This window comes from Aulonocara stuartgranti, assembly GCF_965226115.1.
Source record: "Aulonocara stuartgranti genome assembly, chromosome: 7".
NCBI classification, from domain to species: domain Eukaryota; kingdom Metazoa; phylum Chordata; class Actinopteri; order Cichliformes; family Cichlidae; genus Aulonocara; species Aulonocara stuartgranti.
In genome coordinates this window covers 5,394,806-5,414,101 of record NC_138945.1, presented here as the reverse complement: position 1 = coordinate 5,414,101, position 19,296 = coordinate 5,394,806, and the positions used below count along the sequence as shown (strand labels likewise).

The 19,296-nt window shown below is 40.7% G+C and overlaps 2 protein-coding genes across 2 annotated transcripts in view; both read right to left on the bottom strand.

The window, feature by feature from the left end:
* Nucleotide 1: 1 nt before the first annotated feature.
* vps4a (vacuolar protein sorting 4 homolog A) lies at nucleotides 2-12,127 on the bottom strand. The gene is made up of 11 exons (XM_082538125.1): nucleotides 11,884-12,127; nucleotides 10,122-10,233; nucleotides 9,894-10,038; nucleotides 9,745-9,806; nucleotides 9,462-9,581; nucleotides 9,194-9,350; nucleotides 8,440-8,588; nucleotides 7,629-7,710; nucleotides 3,724-3,943; nucleotides 2,991-3,131; nucleotides 2-2,458 (listed from the first exon to the last, which is right to left on the bottom strand). Exons 1-11 carry the CDS (start codon nucleotides 11,902-11,904, stop codon nucleotides 2,357-2,359), a joined length of 1,311 nt encoding a protein of 436 aa, XP_082394251.1. The 5' UTR covers nucleotides 11,905-12,127; the 3' UTR covers nucleotides 2-2,356.
* Nucleotides 12,128-14,476: 2,349 nt separating this feature from the next.
* Nucleotides 14,477-19,296, bottom strand: part of sntb2 (syntrophin, beta 2) — a 66,105-nt gene continuing 61,285 nt past the window's right edge. Inside the window, exon 7 of the mRNA XM_082538123.1 lies at nucleotides 14,477-18,615. Coding sequence (XP_082394249.1) covers nucleotides 18,523-18,615 — 93 coding nt within the window. The 3' untranslated portion in view covers nucleotides 14,477-18,522. The remainder of the gene's footprint in view (nucleotides 18,616-19,296) is intronic.

Sequence of the window (19,296 nt, the reverse complement as noted above, 5' to 3'; positions counted from 1 at the left end):
GTAGTGTCTTTTTTTCCATTTGAAATTTCAGTTTTTATTTATTCAGGTTAAATTAGTAGTAATGGTAACATGGCCAGCGTCAGGTTAAATCCCCGTACAGGGACGTTAATAACTGAGCTCCCCTGAACAACAGGTACCTCCACAAACACGCAGCGATTCTACTGTAGCTTCCAGAAGTCCATCAGTGAGTCCACCAGGCACGCCTGCAATCCTGCCATAACAGCAGGAGGTCAGAGTCTGTGCAGGACAGCTTTCCTTAAACTCCCTGCTGAAATTAGGACAACAGCAATGAAACGTTCAGCAGCATCGCCCCTGGAGGAGAACTCTGTACATTTGCCTCCAATAAAGGGGGGGGGGGGGGGGGTCAGGCCTCTCACTGGTGCTCCATCATGAATCACAGAAAATTAATACATAAAGAATAAACATACTGTAGCTGGATTAGTTACACATCACACGTGACCAGTAATTTATATAAATAATGTTCCATAACACTGATTGACCATGAATGCAGGGCAACACAAAGATGTGCTTGACTGATTCTTAATCCACTAACATGTGAATATTAGTGGATTAATTGCAGTCGGCGTTAATTAGCTTGTGCTGTTAAACCAAGTGAGGGATGTTAGTTTCCTTAAAGTGCCACAGACACGATGTCTTCAATTTTCATGTTTAATGAGACTGTTTATTTTCCACTGCACTTTGTGGCATATTTTTCCCACTCATGTATCCGCTCAGTTTGAATATTTTCAATGAAGAGTGGAAAACACCCAGAACACGAACTCAAACATCAAAAACAGAACATCCATAAAAGAAGGACTTCGCAGTTTAAATAAGACTAGGTGTATTCTAGGAAATGTAGTGAAAAGACCAAAAGGACGCTTTCTTCCACACGTAACGGCCTCCTAAACATGAAGCGAAAGTGTGACTGTTTGCCCCACGGTAGCTGTTTTAGTTTGAAAACTCCAGAACAAGCCTCACTGACCACAGCTGAAAAAAAGGAAGCCAATGGCAAAGATCCAAAAACTGCATTACTAATGGCCACTTGAGCCACGCTCTAAATGCACCGCCAGTATGGCCAGTTACAGAGAACAAGCTTTGGTTTCTATAGCAGGTGAAATTTTTTTTATTCACCTGATTGGATTTTAACTTATGGGTGCTGCAGCTGTGTCTTCAAAAACACCACAAACTTTTAGCAGCTAATACTTGGGCTTCAATATGTGAAGACTGAAGCCAATGAATGACATCACCGTGGCCATGTCCATCATTTATGTACAGCCAATGCTCCAGAAAAGCTACCAATCCCACCAACTGCTGCTTCAAAACAGGAAGTGTTGATGCATCGTCTATCAGTTTATTCGCTTCGAAAAGAAAAAATAAGGAAAAAAAATAGAGCCATTGATCAGCACTTGGGCTTTCTTAAAAATCTATTTTTTTAAAGTATTCGTTGCTTTTTTGTTCATGTTGATTAAATGCTGTGTTAACAAATGGCTTTTCAATGACAATCATCCATCTCCCAGAGTGTACATCCTTTTCAAAATAAAAGACATTCAAGTTACAGAAAACAGAGAAAAGCAGGAAATACTGATTTTTTCCCCCATCTCATTTAAATTATCACTCTTAGTATTTTCAGATTGAGGAACTGCTGCACTTGGCTCCCAGTCAAGCACATCTCTGGTAATGTAAATGCTTCACTCAGACTGTTGCGAGCACGGAGCTACAGGCCTCAACCAGACACACTCACTTGGTTTAACTGCATTAAATATCAAAATAACATTTAGACAGAAACATTAAACAGAAACAAGTTTAATAAAAACACTTAAATGCTTTCACACTTCCGCATGCCTGGCAGAACAACTAACGTCTTCTCTTCACTGTCCTTCATGGCGATACCAAAGGGACTTGCATGACGGCAGCAGAATGTATGGCCCTTCGGTCGGAGACGAGACAGGCTCACAGTGGGACAAACTTTATGCATTTCCTCACATTAAATGCGGCGCAGATGAACAGTTCTTGTAGTGAATATGCTGTAACGGAGCACAGTCTGTAAAGGGTGGGGAAAAACGCAGAGGCGACAGGGGAGGAAGTCTACAGTCCAGCTACCAAATCACACTGAGATTTTCTACTTCTGCATTTGGTCAATGTCCTCCAGGGATTCAAACATCCGGGCCTGGACGAGACACGAAGATGCAGACTGGCGCCATGTTATAAATCCAGGAGAGGCAGTGAACCAAGTGCTCAGCTGAAGATGAAAGCCTACAGGATGGTGCAGAGGAGAGGGGTGGAGTGTTGGTACTGGGAGCAGTCTGACCCTTCTGCTGGACTTGGGGATGGAGCGGGAGACGTGGGGCTCTGTCTCTCAGCCCTCCATCCCAAAGTCCTCTGTGAACTTCTTGACTTTGAGAAGGTCTTCGGTGTTAACTGTGGGGCGGGTGGTGGACAGAGAGCGCAGCATGTCCGACTGCAAAGTAGGGACACGGACACACACACACACACACAGTTCATTATTGTTATTTCATTACTGTTATACTGCATATTTAAATACTGTATATCACTGTGAGGTCCTTTCAATCCAACAGAAGCTTTCTTTATGCAGAAAAACTGTCCAACATATCCTTTATCCCTTCTCTGCACACAGCCTAATCATCTCAGCCTCACCTCTCCAACTTTGTCTCCAAACTGCTCAATGAGCCGTCCTTATGATATTACTGGTTAATAGTAATATTACTCATTAATAATCCCAATGAAAATCTTAGTATCTTCATCTCCACCACCTCCACCTTAGCCTCATCTTGAAACCAAACATCACAGGAGGTCTTATCTTATAAACCTTCCTTCAGCAGTTTTACATGTATAATGAATCTGGCTGATAATCTATGTCATTGTTGTTCATTGGTGGTGGAAAGGAAGATGGTAATATGTCACAGTTTAAAAGAAAATCAAAGCTGCTGTTAGTGAAACAACAGATTTTCCTTCACGTTCCTGCATCTTACCATGCAGACTATGGGCTCCAGTAGCTTATCACTAGGCACGTCCATCCAGGTCATCTCTATAGCCCCAGGATCGCCAGGGGAACATGGCGTCAAGAGGTCATCCACCATCACCTGGTTGTTGCTTCGGGATGGACCGCGGACCTGCAGGAGTAAGGGGGAAAAAAGCTCCTGTGCAGCACCGATTAATCACACCAAACACTGCAGCCTCCACATGAAGGCTTCATCGAACCCCGCTGAGTCTATGGGCGATCTTTGAGACATTAGTAACTCAATCTCAACTACATACTAAACACAATAACTTAATTAAATTCATGTTAAACTGGTTAGTTTGCAGTATTCTGATAACATTTACAGTAACGGAGTCTGTTAGACTGCTGCACGCCTGAGTGATGATGCTCTTTAATAGTAATATACTGTCTAGTAGCTGAAAAGCAGCTCTAATTCCTCATTCCTCAACATCTGCTTACATACCATGGACAGATTTGACTAAAACCTGACAGTCAGCAGAAGCACAGGGCAGCTGATCACAGGTACTGGAGCTCACAGGCTTGGTTTTTTGGGGTGATTTCTTTTACAAACAAGCTTAAAACAGCTAATTTTTAACAGAGGATGAACTGAACTTTAATCAAGACTTATAAAGACCTTATAAGTCCAGGTAACAGGGCCCCTTTCAATAGTTCATTTATATCACAAAGATCCAAGACTGAAGATTTCACAGGTTTCTTTCTCTTACCTTTTTGAAATGTGTGGCAGATTGGACCTTCCTAACGGGCTGCATGAGAGCATCCCGGACGATGATGCTGATGTCGGCACCGGAGTAGCCTTCTGTTTTGCGGGCGAGCTGCCGCAGGTCGGCCTCGCTCAGGCTGTGCGGTGTGTTGCCCAGATGGAGGCGAAACATTTGAGCCCGAGCCGGCTCCTCTGGCAGAGGGATGTAGATACGCTTCTCAAATCTGACGCACAACAAAAATAACAAGCCCGTCTTACGGATGCTCCTCAACACACGTACACTTAAACGGCACACAAGAAAAGGTATAACAAAGCAAAGCGTAGCTCTAAAATCAACTCGTTACTATTAAAGTTTAGAGGAAGTGAAGCAGGAGTCGGATACTGGGTTCACTGGCTGTAGATTGACCGCTTTTCCTTATTTCTGCCATAAATCCCACTCCACTGGTCGATGCTTATATTAAACACGACCAAAGTTTTAAATAATCAGTCTATGTAGCTCAGACTTCAGGATTATATATAGAATTAGTTTTAGACATTTTTTATATGCTTGGCTCGATATGATATCATCAAGAATGGATATCCCTAATAAGGTCTCAGGCACGCAAATAGCAGCCAGTCAGATGAATAATAACCAAAGTTGGCTTAAAATGTGGGTAGCCTTATAGACACAGGAGCTAAAATGTTTTATTTCAGGCAGATGATAATTCGATGGGCTGTTCCAAGGCGAGTATATCGAGCTCTGAATCCTACAAAGCTCGTTTAGTGGAGTTCAAGAGCCGCATCTCTGATTTGTTTAATAATTCTATAATACATAATTTGTATTACATATGCTTCTAACTGGGTATACATTTAAGATTATGCTTCCACAAGACACCGAGTGGATTACAAGTTTAAGATGTTATTAATCAGCTGTGGATTTCAGTGCCACTTCTTACAGGAGCTGTCTTCTTTTTGCATTCCCAGCACTATTCACCAAAAATGCAAGCCTGTACAGATCTGACAGAAAAGCTGATAGCTGCTGGGAACTCTTTAACTCTATTTCCCAAGAGGAGGCAGGATGATTTTTATACTGCCTGCCCTCCTCAGTGAGGTGAGAGCTGTCGATCAGAGCGATCTTTCACTCTGTTCAGTAACAATTACAGAAGGAACTACTTCCTGTTTGAAGCCACATCCTTCTCGTTTCAAGTGAAACGTTTCTTTTTTCCACATTTTAATTTAACATTGAATTCAGCTTTTGTGCTTAAATGGAGGCAAAATGTAGCTGCTGATGAACGTGTTGTTGGGTACTGCTGGTTTCTCCAAGTGGCCATCTAAATAAGCTGAACTATCCCCCAGCAGCTTGTGTTTGTAATGTGCCCATGGTAACGTAACATAACATGATGAGCCTCAGCCAACGTCTTCTAACAGATCACACACACAGTGCACTGTTTCCAAAGCACAGACTTTTTTTCATAATTGTTCATCTAGCCGAGGTAATGCGCACTTATTTTGAAAATTCAGTCGCTGTCAACGAGCAAGCTCTGGCCCTTCCTGTTTTCCCTGTGGCAGGTCTCCTGAAATCTTTTCTTCATTTAACACTTTATATAAATACCTCATGGAGGTTGGTCTCTACTCTTTGCTGGATGATCTGTAGGGGCTTTTCTTTACTATAGAAAAGATCCTGTCATCACCCATGTCTGTGGTTTTCCAGGTCTTCCCATGTGCTTCCATGTGTGTTTTCCTCAGTATGTACAAAATAGTTAGCCACTCACGATCTTAATAATATCCATACTAAATTCTTTTTCTGTATTAACAGCCACAGCACACTTGAAATCACTTCCTGACCAAAGTGTTAAAGTACAGATGCAACACTTCAGTGGTCAATGCAATATGATGGGTTAACCCCTCAACTTAGAATTGAATGTTTGCACTTGAAGCTTAAAGCATTTAGCAGTAACCCAAGTATGTTTTGATACAAAGGTAAAAAGACAATAATGATGCCACTGTCCAAAAATATCTGGAGCCAACATTAAATTCTAAACGTCATAGAGAACAACTCACAAGAAGTTTGGACAATGTTTTACATGGTCAGCATTCAAAATGAGAGCTGGAGCTCAGGTGTGTGTCCACACAAATGCTTTGTTAACAGCTGAGTAGTTTAAAGGAGGAGAAAAAACGACATCAGACTGTGACACCATGGTCAGCAGTCAAAAAGCAGTATGAATCTTAACATTAACATGCGTTTAGACAAACAGATTAGAAAATCACTTTCTGAAATATTCCCCAAATGCAGGAGGATTTAATAAGAATTTAGATTTCAGATTCATCCTAAAACAACAACACTTCAAGCCCTGTGGTTTCTCCATTTGGGTTCAAACTAACAGCATCAGAATCTACCCGAGTTCAAAGGTTTGTGTTTTCTTAACACACCAGAATTAGAAGTAACATGACCAGTGTTGGGACTAACGCGTTATTAAGTAACGCGTTACAGTAACTACGTTATTACTGTGGTAACGAGCACGGTAACTAGTTATTATGCCAAAATCAGGAACGCGTTAATCGTTACTGGGATTTAGATAGGCTCGTTATTTGTTACTTCATGTGGTGGCTATCACGGAGCTTCCACAGATTCAGTAACATTAGCAAGTGATGGAGGCCAGCAGGTGGATGAGGGAAAGGGGAGGCAAGAGGAGAGACCCGAAGCGGCCGCCGGTCCGAGTGTCAGGTGAACTGAACTTCAGGTAAGAAGTTATGACCTGCAGTCCATCTGGGTCAGATATAAACCAAGTTTAGGTGGAGTTTATTTTCGTTATGCTGACTTTTTTGTACTGCGTGCTAGCTAGCATGACAGAGTTTCTATACAGCTGGGTGGGTGCTATGATGTTACTGATGTTGAACTTTATTTTGTTCATAAGGTTAGTTAGTAGAGTTGCCAACCATCCTGTAAAAAACGGAATCGTTCCGTATTCAGAGAAAATATTTCATATTGAGCTGAAAAGGAACACAGTTTGTTCCGGACTTCAGCTACAACGAAAAAGACACAAAGCTGGAGTTATTCTGTGCTGCACTTCTTTGCTGCACAGCTGCCTCTTCTTCTCTCATTCTCTCCCCTCCCTCTCCCGTTTCTACTTCAATCATGAAACTGATCAATGATCAGCCCACTTTGCGCCAGAAAGAGGAAACCATTGATAGATTGATACATATATACCATCAAAACAGTGTACATCACTGTCACAACAGTGTTTGTTTTCATTCAAAGGCTTTATGATTTTTCCTATAATGGTGGGCCGGTCAATCAAAATGCCCGTGACGATTTTTTGTCCCAGTCCAGCTCTGTATGCAGCTCATCTGCAGTCTGGTGTTGCCTACATCTTCCTACTCAGAAGGCAGAATTTCTGAGTTCTGAGTACAATCGAAAGCACCACGACTGCAGTTTTTGTGTTGGATGTAAAAAGCGCACATAACGCTGTGACGTAGGCTAGAATCACGGCGGCGGTCAACGACGGTCGAGGCGTGGGATTTCTCTCATGGAAATATGCACATTATCTTTTCCTTGCTATTGGTAGGTGGCACAGTGCACTTGTGGCAAGTAAGCAAGCTAGAAGACTGGCACTCTTGCTGGGTATCCAGTTATGGAAGAAACACATTAACAAGAGCATTCTGAGTAAAACCAAAGTTACTTTCCCTAGTAACTAGTTACTTTGAAAGTAACGAGTAACTTGAAGTAACTGAGTTACTTTTGATAGAAGCAACTAGTAAAGTAACTACGTTACTAATTTAAAGTAACTTACCCAACACTGAACATGACAGAATTACCATTGTGATGAATAATAACAGTGCAGCAAAAGTACATTTTTTGGAATAAAAAGCCCCACAGAATATAAACAAAACACACACACACACACACAAACATCTGAGATGACCTCTGACCTTCTGCGGATGGCGGCGTCCAGCACCCAGGGGATGTTGGTGGCTCCGAGCACCAGAATGCCATCATTGTTGTTTCCGACACCTACAAAAGCAGAGTGTCAATCTACACAAGCACTTCTTTTGAAACTCTGGAAAACTCTCTTAACTGACTGTAGCAGGAATAACGGTCAGTGTAATTTATTTATACAATATAAACAATGATGAGCTACTGATGCCACACAATAAAATTGTTTATATTCTGTGGAATGAATACCGTACTAACAAGAAAAGTTATGAAAACAGAACATGCCTGACATCACCACAGATCGTTCAACCTAAAGACAAATAAGTGACAAATAACTAAGTCTTCAACTGAGAAATGTGTTGAAAACAATCAGAAAACTGTTTAAAAGGATTTTTCACATATGATGGTTACCAGTGCTGCCACCACATACACTTACATCCAGAAAAATCACCAAACATTTGTGTTTTTTAGAAGTTCCTCTTGTGGTGCAGAGCAAGCACAGTGAAGTTCTGTGGTTCTGTATGGTTCTATGAACTCTGAAAAGGCTGCTGTGGTCTTAAGGTCCCTTATTTCAATCCATCACGGTGATGTGATCCAGGTTCCACAAAGTGTTAACAAGATTCGCACATTCAGTCTGACACAGATGTGAGGCTGAAAAAAGCCCCTCTTTGCTCACATTATCAATCTGACTTGAAACACTGCAGACGCCATGTTTTTCCAAATGGCTGTGCCTCAGGTTTCAACAATATTATTTAATACTGCATATTCCTCACACTTCATATATCCGATAGCACTCGTGTGACTCACCCTGCATCTGGACCAGAAACTCTGTCTTGATGCGGCGGGCAGCCTCGCTTTCATTCTCGTTCCTCGAGCCGCACAGAGAGTCCACCTCGTCGATGAAGATGATTGAAGGTTTGTGCTGGCGAGCTAGATCAAACAGGTTTTTCACCAGCCTGAGAGAGACGGGCAGAGACGGAGTAAATATGTCTGAGGGATAGCAATATTAGACCATTAGTTTTTTATTACTAAGAAATCGATTTAGTCTTTGAAGTAACAAATGTTGTAATTATTGCTCATCACCTTTATGCAATTTAAGATGAGACCTTTAAAGATTAAAATTCCAAAATACTCAGTTATCAAAGTTGTTTTTTTCCAGTATTTCTACTTGCTAAATCACATATCAATCTATTTATTAAAAATATACTTACAAAACTGTTTCAGCTTTATAAGTTCAGGTTTCTACTCTGGTACAGTTGAATATTTATGGAGCTGTTTAATTGATATTCTGCTAGGATAACAAAACAGCTGTCCCCAAGGCTGTGAGGAACTTTAGAAGCATTTCTGATATTTCCTTTTTACCTCGCTTAAACAAGTGTACAATACTAAAAATTAGAAACACTCCTGACTCAGAGTGATGCTGAAAAACTAGTTCATCCATTTTCCCTCTCCAATATTGTACGGCCTTTACATGACAATTTATAGCACGTTGAGATGAGAGTTGTTGGGAATTGGCTCTATGTAAATTACACTGAATTGAAATGACGCATTGAAAACATACTTCTCACTCTCTCCCAGCCACTTCGACATGAGGTCTGAGGAGGAGACAGAGAAGAAGGTGGAGTTGTTGGCCTCGGTGGCCACCGCCTTGGCCAGGTATGACTTCCCTGTTCCCGGAGGACCGAAGAGCAGGATGCCTCTCCATGGGGTCCGTTTGCCTGAGAAACAAAAGACACAGAAGAAAAGTTTGTCTTTAAAGTAGTGTTGATATCAGTGTATGACTGCTTACTGGGTTTAAACAGAATGAAGAGACTTGAGACCTACAGTACCTGTGAAAAGGTGAGGAAATTTGATGGGCAGGATGACTGCTTCCTTCAAAGCTTCCTTAGCTCCTTCCAGCCCAGCAACATCATTCCACCTCACATTGGGTTTCTCCATTACAATAGCACCTACACACACAAAAAAAAAGTAATGATGACACACCTACTGGGATGCAATTAATAGACACAGCTGTTTGATTATGACAAAACCAAAGAAAATTGTAAGAAATAATATCATAAATAAATATTTAGCTCCACATGATGGGGTTAAATCCCCCCCAAGGCCACTCACCCATAAGCTGTTCCTGCAGTTTTTTCTTCTCAGGGTTTTCACCCTCACTGTCACTGTCACTCCTAGAACACGGAACATAAAAATCCAATAAAGCCTAAAATGTTGGGTTTTTTTTTTACATTTAAACATACAAAAAAAGGACATCGTACTTGTCATTGCTCTGTGCTTCTTTGACAGGCTTCTTGCCCTGTTTGTCTTTATTCTTCAGATAGTCCTTCAGTTTCTCTGCTCTGTCCAGGTACTGCATACATTTTGCTCGTATACTCTCCTTCGCCTTGTCGCTGTGGGCCTCATCTGGAGTAAGAGAAGATGTTGCCATCAGCAAGGTGTATGCAAAACACAAAGAGCTCAGCTACCTGTCAAGATAAGATACTTACATTTTATGGCATGTAGGAAATATTCCACAGCATGCTGGTACAGGCGCAGAGCCTCCTCATAATTTTTCGCCTTGTCCTCCTCTGTGGCTTTAGTGACAAGATCAATGGCTTTCTGTAGCAGATGCAGAGATATAATGTTAAACCATGGAGTCAAAAACAGGCAATAAACACATGTCATAAACACAGTTTTGTTTTCACTGTGTATATTATACCTGGGCCATCTGCTTAATAGCTTTAAATGCACCTGCTATCATTGATATGCACACAATACACAGCTGTACCTTTCTGTTAGTTCAAGCTCAACAGCCTTTGGTACCCGAGGGAATGCTTCACTGCCATACTAACTTTAAAATATTTCTTTCATCTCAGTCCTGACAAAACCAAGGCTCTTGTGTCCGGCCCTGACTGATTCACCGAGGAAGTTAGCCAGTCAGCCTGCTCGCTGATAATATCAAATCATCTGCTAAGAACCTTAGCATCATTCGTTATTATCTAGTATATTTAAATCTCACATTTCAAAGCTCGCCCAGCTTTCTTTCATTAAAGAAACATTGCAAACATGAAACCTTTTTTTTTCTTCACCCAATCATCCAGAACTTTTAGTTCACACTGTAACTGTCTCCCACTTACTTTTGCATCCCTTCACTGGCTTCCAGTGAAATTCAAAATTGTATTAATAGCATAAAGTCCTACATGGCTTAGCTCTCGCATAAACATGGAGAGCTACTGAGAATTTACAACATCTTTAAGAATCTCAGATCATCTAATCACGCTCTTAACTGTTAAAAACAGAGGAGCCCACGCTTTCAGGTTACACCTCCTAAAGTCTGGAACAGCATTTCTCAGTAATTCAGGTCAGCTGAACCTGTGGTTTGTTTTATAGGATTACTGAGAACTTTATATAAGTTACTTTAAAAAAAAGAAACGAAAAGCAAAGAAAAGAAAAACAATCTTTCTCCTATTATTTTTGGCTATAGGTTTACATCTGATGTATGTATAAAAGTTGCGTATATATATTGCGATAAATGCAAGACCATGTGCTGGAACATATTCACTTGTCTTTAATGTGTGGTTTTATTTAAACTGTGAAATACTTTGTAACTCTATTTATTTAAAAGTGATAAACAAATAAAAGTTGTTATTATTATTAAAACAAAGAACAAGCTATTCCTTAAGACAAATATTCACTGTGCTGCTTATAAAGCCAGTCGTCAGACTAAAATAGTCCCCCCAAAACAGCAACGCTTTGTTTTCTGTCCTTTTAACTGAGCGAGCAGGGCCACACAGGCCGGCTAACGGTGACAGCAGATACCGTTAGAAACACCCTACAGGCGAGGCACAGCCAGTAGTACCCGCAACAAAGCCTATCGTTTCTATAATATGTAATCTAGACGACATATTTATTGTAACACCAAACCAAGGCAATCTTACTATCAGCTGTTTTGTTAGCAATTTATCTTGCAGTACATCCAGCCACCTTAGGGTTTAGGAGCTAACCGTTATTTTGTATGAAGGTAGCCGACAGGCTAGAAACTGTGTTTTGAATTAGAATCTTTCTTTAATTGTTCAGTGGAAAAAAAATAAATTATCTACCAAATGGCTCGAAGAGTCTTCGTAGCTTCCAGAAAATTCTTCCGCACGCAACCCAGTGTATTCAGAGTTGTAAAAAAACCCGCTTTTTGCTCCAATTATACACAAATCAAAGGCTAGCTCTGTGACCAAACTGAAGCGGGCTAACGTTAGCCAGCTAACAACAGCCTACCTGTAATGTTGACGTTGTCATTTCATCTCACTTTAATGTGACACGCGCAGATTTCTGTCCTCTGTTCCTCCCCAAAGGTGGACACCCGAAGAAGTGATGTCTTTACCAGCCCTGTTCTGTACGAGGACTGCACGCTCCTGTCATGACAAAACAAAACAGTGGCTAATGCGGCGGCTAGCAAAGATGACAGCTCGACCCAACAAGACGTCAACCAACAGGGGCAGTGTTGCCAACTCCTCAGTAAGGAAAATCGCTATTGGTTGTCCTAGAAGTCGCTAAATGACGTCATCGCCTAATTTGCATAATTGGTCATGCTAATCTAATCGTAACCTATGTTGTTGGAGAGAGAAATAACATCGTGGAAGAGACATAAAGTGAGTAAAAAACGTCCTAAATGCATTTAGAGTTTATTTAGAACTACAAATTAAATTTCTTTTAGCAATTATTGTTTTTTTTTAATGTCACAATTCCAACCCTGCTCCTTTACCCGGTTTTGGGCCGGCAAAAGTGACCCAAATTAGGCACTCTGGTGGAGTTATTTTGGCTACGTTCACATTAATGCTCAATTCCGATTTTTTGATCAAATCCGATTTTTTTGTCTGCTTGTTCACACTATAAATAAAATGCGACAGCAAACGCGCTCTAGTGTGAACGCTCAAAGCGGCCCGCATGCGCAAAAGAAGACGTCACACACAACGAACTCCGTTTATACCCTGAGCAAACAATATTGTTTGACTGATGACCGTTAATATAAAGACTTCCGACTTTACGTTTCCCAATTTTTGCTTTAAGTTATTTTGTTATTTACATAATAATGTAAATAACCTAATAATTATCCTTATTGCTGTTTTAGAGGAGCAGTGCTTCAAAGGATAGTTGCAGATTTCTGTCAGAATCTACAGATTATACAGAACAAATAAAATGTTCACGTTTCTCCAACGTTGTCTTCCCAACAGTTTCACTGACATCTACACTGGATGGCCAGGAAGCGTTCGCGATGTCTTCTCCGGCGCTGATAATTGGCGTCTGTCTTGTGTCAGTGACGTAAAAGACGGATTTAATGCGACATGACCATTCACACAGCAGTCGCTTTCTGAAACATCGGATATGTATCGAATTCAGTACCACATACGAAAGTGACCCAGATCGGATGTGAAAATATCGGATTTGTGCCGTTCACACTGTCATACCATTATCGGATATGGGTCGCATAGGGTCAAAAAAATCGGATTTGATGCGCTTTCGCCTGCAGTGTGAACGTAGCCTTTGTGTGTGTGTGTTTATAAGTAGTTTTAAACCTTGTGATCCACAAAACAGCATAAGAGTAAAAGAGTAAAAGAAGAACTGACTGCGTTACAGCACCCGCTGCTTGTTGAGAGTAAAAGTGATACGCGCTTTCACGTCGTTTTTTAGCGACTTTTTTTTTTTTTTTTTAGAAAAAAAGTTGCTAAGGGGTCTGAAAACTCGCTAAATATAGCGACAAAGTCGCTAAGTTGGCAACACTGAACAGGGGCGCTCATACGTGACAGCTTCCGGCGAAGACTTCCAAAGGGCCGTGCCGTAAAAAAAAAAAAATAAACAAATAAAAATCAGCAAACATGTAGTCACCACATGAATTAATAATACACCAAGGTTATTATATTCTCAGAATTACATTTATATATAAATGTAATATTTTTCCGAGACTATAGAGACCATTTAACTTGGAAAACAACTTCCGGTTTTGTAGCTAAACTAATAAACTTGACAAACGTCAGGGACCTTAGCAAATGTTCAATGGCCTGCAACTACTGCCACCTAGCGGCCACAGCCACAAGCCTTTCTTTAAAGGCAGGAGTAGTTGGAGAAACACTGCGCTCATGTGAAATCAAGTATTTGGGAACGTTGTAGAGTACCCAACTGAACCATGCGAGAAAAAAAAATTATGGGATAGTTAAATTATGTTTGTGTGTGGTGTGTTTTAATCTGTACATATATTGTGACTGTATTATATAAACCCAGAACACAGCAATATAAAATTGGATTTTGAGTGTAATGTTCACTCACACTCTGATGGATGCATCAGGGGCAACTCGGGCTTCAGTGTCTTACCCAAAGATGCTTTTCAGCAAGCAGCCTGGAGGAGTCAGGAATCGATGCACCGGCCTTCAGTTGATCTTCCACCTGATCCACAGTCATCCCTGACAGACGCACCGAATTATGACCCCCACCAAAAATCTTCCTGACGCTTTTCCTCCACAAACACGTTGAAAGATCTATGGGTACTTCTTTGAGCAGCAATTTTGAAAAATTATAAATAACACATTATAAATAATAAATAAATGATAAAGGAAAAAAAAGTATTGAAAAAAGTACTAAAAGTAATCAGTAACTGTCCAAAAGTCCAGCCAGTCAATGTAATTGTGCCATTCAGACTAACCTGCCACTAATATCTGGATGTCTAGTCAAAGTTCACTAGAATGGAAACAAAAAAAATGTTTATAGCGTGTTTAGTATTAAAAAGGTTCAGTTATCATAAACACAAAGATGCTCTGGTTCATCTGACTGAGCTGTGGGCCACAAGTCACACAGAAAACCACTGAAAAACAACACCTTGGTTTCTGTAACTTACAACAGTTTTATTGGTAGGTATGTACATTTGAGATTACTACATTGTTATCATACATTGTATACCGTCTCTTGGAAGGAAATCTAAAATACTTTGCATATGACAGGTTGTCGCAGCAGCATTTATCCTCGCGACTTTTCAGTTTCATGATTGTGTTGGACGCAAGCTGCCACAGATAATACCTTTGGTTCCACAAACCCCTTCTTTGAAGCGTTGCATAGACAGAACAGCCACGATTTGAGAACAAAGAGAGGAAGGAGATAAAAGGTGTACATTCACAGGTTTAAAAGGGGTTTGACAGGTTAGTGCATCAAGCTCAGAGAGGAACAGGACGGCCTCGAAGCTTCTTAAACTTCACATAATCAGATCAGGTAGGAGCAGTTAGAGTGACAAGAAAGCAAAAGTGTGGTGTAAAAGCGTATCCCTTTCACTACTGCTTCAAATGTTGCAGAAACTGACTTCATGCCAGGCTGAGCATAGCTCAAACTGTAACGTTTTAAGAGAAGCAAAGCTTACTTCAGCTGTAATACAGCCAACATTAACTGTAGCTTGAAAAGGCTTAAATCGCTAAACAGGAAGTGAGTGTACTGTGATGAATTTTCACATTCATTAAAAGAAAAAGAAAAAAGCATCACAAGGACACGATGTCCCAAATGGGACAGAGGTCATTCAGGCGGGTGACTGTGCTCCGTATCAGAGAACCGGGGTTATCTTGTTTTCCTATGTTGCAGTCAGTGCGCACAATGGCACATTGTGTTCTTTTGGACCTCAGACAGAGGCTCTACTGAAGGGTAACTTTAGCTACATGTACCATGAATAAGCTGACAGTGATTAAAATGTGTTTATTACAGTCACGTTGAACTCATTAACCAGCCAACGCAGGCAAAATGAACTGAAGGGGGAAGAAGGGTCAACTTGCATATATTGGGAAAAAAAAATAAAAATCTGGTTCAGTCAGTTAAATATCACGTGCATCACATTGTGTCTGTCAGCACACTGACTACATGAACACCAACACTGCTGCGAGTGACCAATACGACTTACAAGCGCTCATCATTTCTCAACATTTAACACAATTTTAGCACATCGGAGGGATGAACAAGAATGAATGGCTGGCATTCTTTTTCCCTGTGCTAACTTTGCATTATAATCAGTATTGTTGATGTTAAAGGGAACACCTGCTGCTCTTTTCCAACTCGATATTTTTATTCTGGGACTCCACAAGAGTAGCTCTGCTTGATTTACAGTTTAAAAAAAAGATAATTTATCTACTAGACCCTCAGATGAGTCTTGATCTGCTTTAAATGTATAATTTTAGCCACAGGCCCTTAAAAGACACCACCACCCTTTCAGTAAAGGCTAACTTTATTCTGATTGGTTGATTTCTGAAAGGTTGCTGAGGGGGGGGGGGCTTAAGTTTGAGAATCATAACTCTCAATCAAATCTAATCTGGAAAAAAAAAAGAGTGGGGAGGACAAACATCTGCAGCAGGTTATAGCAGAAGGTTTCTGTTAGGTGAATATCAAACTAGAGCTTTTTACATGTGTAAATATACTCTTTTCTTAACCTTGCATCCTGTTTTTTTTTTTGTTCCTTGAACTCAACCCATGAGTGAGTGAAAATGAAATTTAAATGTGGTCACCACATGTGCACCTGGCTGCTTAACACGAAGTCTGTCAGTCTGATAAACTGGAAATATCGAAATGACGTTTGTCGGCTTTGTTGGTCTTTGGCAGCAGAGTCACAATATTTGTTAAATGAAGAAACTGTTTTTACAGAATGAGTCATTAAGCTGGCTGATTATTTGGAGCAAACAAGGAAGCTGAGGAAGGACTGACACTTTCTATTCTTGGACCCATCATTTCCTCTGTGCTCATTAACTTGACCAAACAGAGTGCCGAACTTTTAGTTTAATAATAATCTGACTTCAAGGCAAAAAATAAAGATTTTCACATAATTTGGCTGAGACTTCAAACTGCTCTCTGCTTTAGGTTCAAACTGGGATCACAGGTTTATGAGACAATAATTCCTAAACTGAGGTGACTATAAAAACAAGGAAATTCCAGCTGATTGCATACAAGATTTTCAATAAGCTACATGGGCTTTCATAGCTGGCTTCTAGGTGCTGCCTTTCTTCAGGCTTTCAGAATTGGACCTATGAGAAGAAAGTTTGATTTATGGGGAGGGGAGCCTTAAAGAGACAGGAGAAAAAACGTCTGGCTGAAAGAAGAGGGCAGAGTAGTAACTCTAAACTGACTGCTAGAGCAGCGGTCCCCAACCCCCGGGCCTCGGACCGGTACCGGTCCGTGAGTCATTTGGTACCAGGCCGCGAGAGTTGAGGCTCAGGTGTGAAATGTATGGTTTTCAGGGTTTTTATCGGTTTTCAGCGTCATTTTGTTATCGTTTTTATCGTTAACTCGGTTTTCCTGGGTCTTTTTCACATGTGTTATGAATAAATTTTCTTTTTTTCGGTACCGGTACTAGTTTTATTTTGTTGTATTTATCCGCGACACCTTAAAGGCCGGTCCATGAAAATATTGTCGGGCATAAACCGGTCCGTGGCGCAAAAAAGTTTGGGGACCGCTGTGCTAGAGGACAAATAAAGAGCTGGAAGCGAGCGCAACAGGTTCACCTAATATGAGAGACTTTTTTTAAACTTCTGTTAAGGTTTAATATTTTTCACTTTGGGTGCTTAAAATGAGAAAAATTCACTGTAGAACTTGTTGGGTAAACTCGGCCATTCATGGTACTCCAGAGGAACACTGATCTTTGAACATTCAATCACCCAGAAATAAGATATTACAACTTTCCTGAATCTGTTTTTTGTTTTTGTTTTAGGAGGTGAGGCAGTTTTAACATTCACTGTCAGTTCACTGTCAGCTCACTGTCATGTGACGCTCCTGTTAAAAGGTATTTGACCACACAAATGCTGATGTGGGCATGGCAACCAGAGAGGTGTAATCACAAGCGAAGCAGAATGAGATGAGACGATGTGGTAGTGTAGGTGTCTGAGTCGCGGGTGGGGGAGGTAACGCACGGTCATGTCATATATAATCGTCATATATAAACATCAGGAAGTCATGCTTTCAGGAGATACACACTAAAAAAATCGTAACATTGTTTACACTATAAGAGTAATACTATTGCTTGTGCATGACTGAAGCGTAAAATTCTCTTATTGTGTGAATTTAAAAAAAAAGGGAACACTATAAAGAGTGTCTCTGACTACAAGTAACAAGGCACAGTTGGTGATCCTGATTACAACAGTAGTTTGGGATAATGTGCTAAAACTATGAGGCACACTATCAAGCCAACGGCAGCGTGCAGCGAGGAAAGACACACTCGTCCGCAGAAATCTTTCACGCGCACAACCTCCGCTCGGGTAACTGCATCGCGACTCTAAAGCAGCGTCTTCCTCTCACAAAGACAAACACGCACGCTTTAAAAAGAGCCCAAAATACACCGGAAGGCTGTCGTGGAATGATAGGCAGAGTAAAAACTGGGAGCGTTTACCAATCTGCGCTTGGTCAGTTAAAAAAGCCTTCCTTTAGTTCGATGCACTTCACTAACACGTTTCTTAGAGCGCACAAGTGCTGCAATCTCATAAGCACATCGGCTGCATCAACATCTCATCGGATATTTATAATGAAATATATTTAAAAAGAAAAAGCCCCACAATCACGTGGAATGTTATGAGACTGTTAACTGCTATATATATGTACACACTTTTTGTTTTCTGTGAAAACAGTCTCCCTTCACCTCGTGACTTAAAACAAAGTGCCCCTTCCTTGTACCTCGCCTCGCAACGCAGCTGACCACAAGGGGCCGAGGAGAAGCTGGAAGAGAAGGCACATTTTTGAGACAATCAGACAAAGCACCTCCTTGGGTTAAGGTTCCCCCTGCAGCACCACGCCAGGCCTGACTTCAGCTGTGAGCGGACAAGTTGGAAAAACGAACAAGATATTAAAAAGAAATGAAAACGAGAAAGAAAAAAGAATCCTCTCATCCACGCTGTCAGCATTTGGCAGGCTTCACGTCAGAAGACCCATGCGAGTGAGTTTGGCTGACAGGAAGGAGTGCAGGACGAACACCACTGGCTTTGGACCCGAGTGGAGATCAAACACCTGTAGGGTGGAGGGAGGGAGGAAGTTGAAGAAAAGAAAAATTCAAGATATCCAAGATATTCCCTTATTCAAATGCAGATTATTGTTTTATTTGTTCCTCAACACTTTTATGGAAAATGGAAAATATTCCAGCTTTAATGAAATGGGCTGAATAGAAACAGTTTTCCAGTTAAAAAAATACATTTTAGTATTTTACTGTATAACACTGACCAGAAATATCTTTATTCCTGTTCTACAGATCCCTGACAGGTTGCATTTTACCTTAATTTTATTTCATATTATTTAATTTTACTGATCTTTATTTGCACTTTGACTTGCCTTCTGTGGATGGAAATGTAATTTCTTAATCTAAGGAATATAGTCCACAATAAATAAATAAATAAATAAAATCGTAATCACAATATGTTACAACCAGTGACAGTATCTCAAAAAGTCTGACATCATAATACAATTGAAAAACAGAATTAACGGCACACTATCCACTACTGCATACTGTGTGGCACAGCTGGAACAGCTATGTGGTGGAGGTTCTTTAGGCATACCAGCTCTCTCAGGCTAGTTGGTAGACGGAAAACTAAAATATGCAAGTGGGCTTCCGGTCAGTTTGACTGCTGTAATGTAAATTACTGTTTGTAATGCACGGGTAAGTGAGCTTTCACATCTTTATGATAAATGAACTGT

Excerpts from the sequence above, each read along its gene's own strand:
- vps4a (XM_082538125.1), bottom strand. The coding sequence starts at position 11,904 with ATGACAACGTCAACATTACAG. Across the intron at positions 9,582-9,744 it reads ACTGCAGGAACAGCTTATGG|GTGCTATTGTAATGGAGAAA; the intron begins GTGAGTGGCCTT and ends TTGTGTGTGTAG. Across the intron at positions 3,132-3,723 it reads CTGCCACACATTTCAAAAAG|GTCCGCGGTCCATCCCGAAG; the intron begins GTAAGAGAAAGA and ends TTACTCCTGCAG.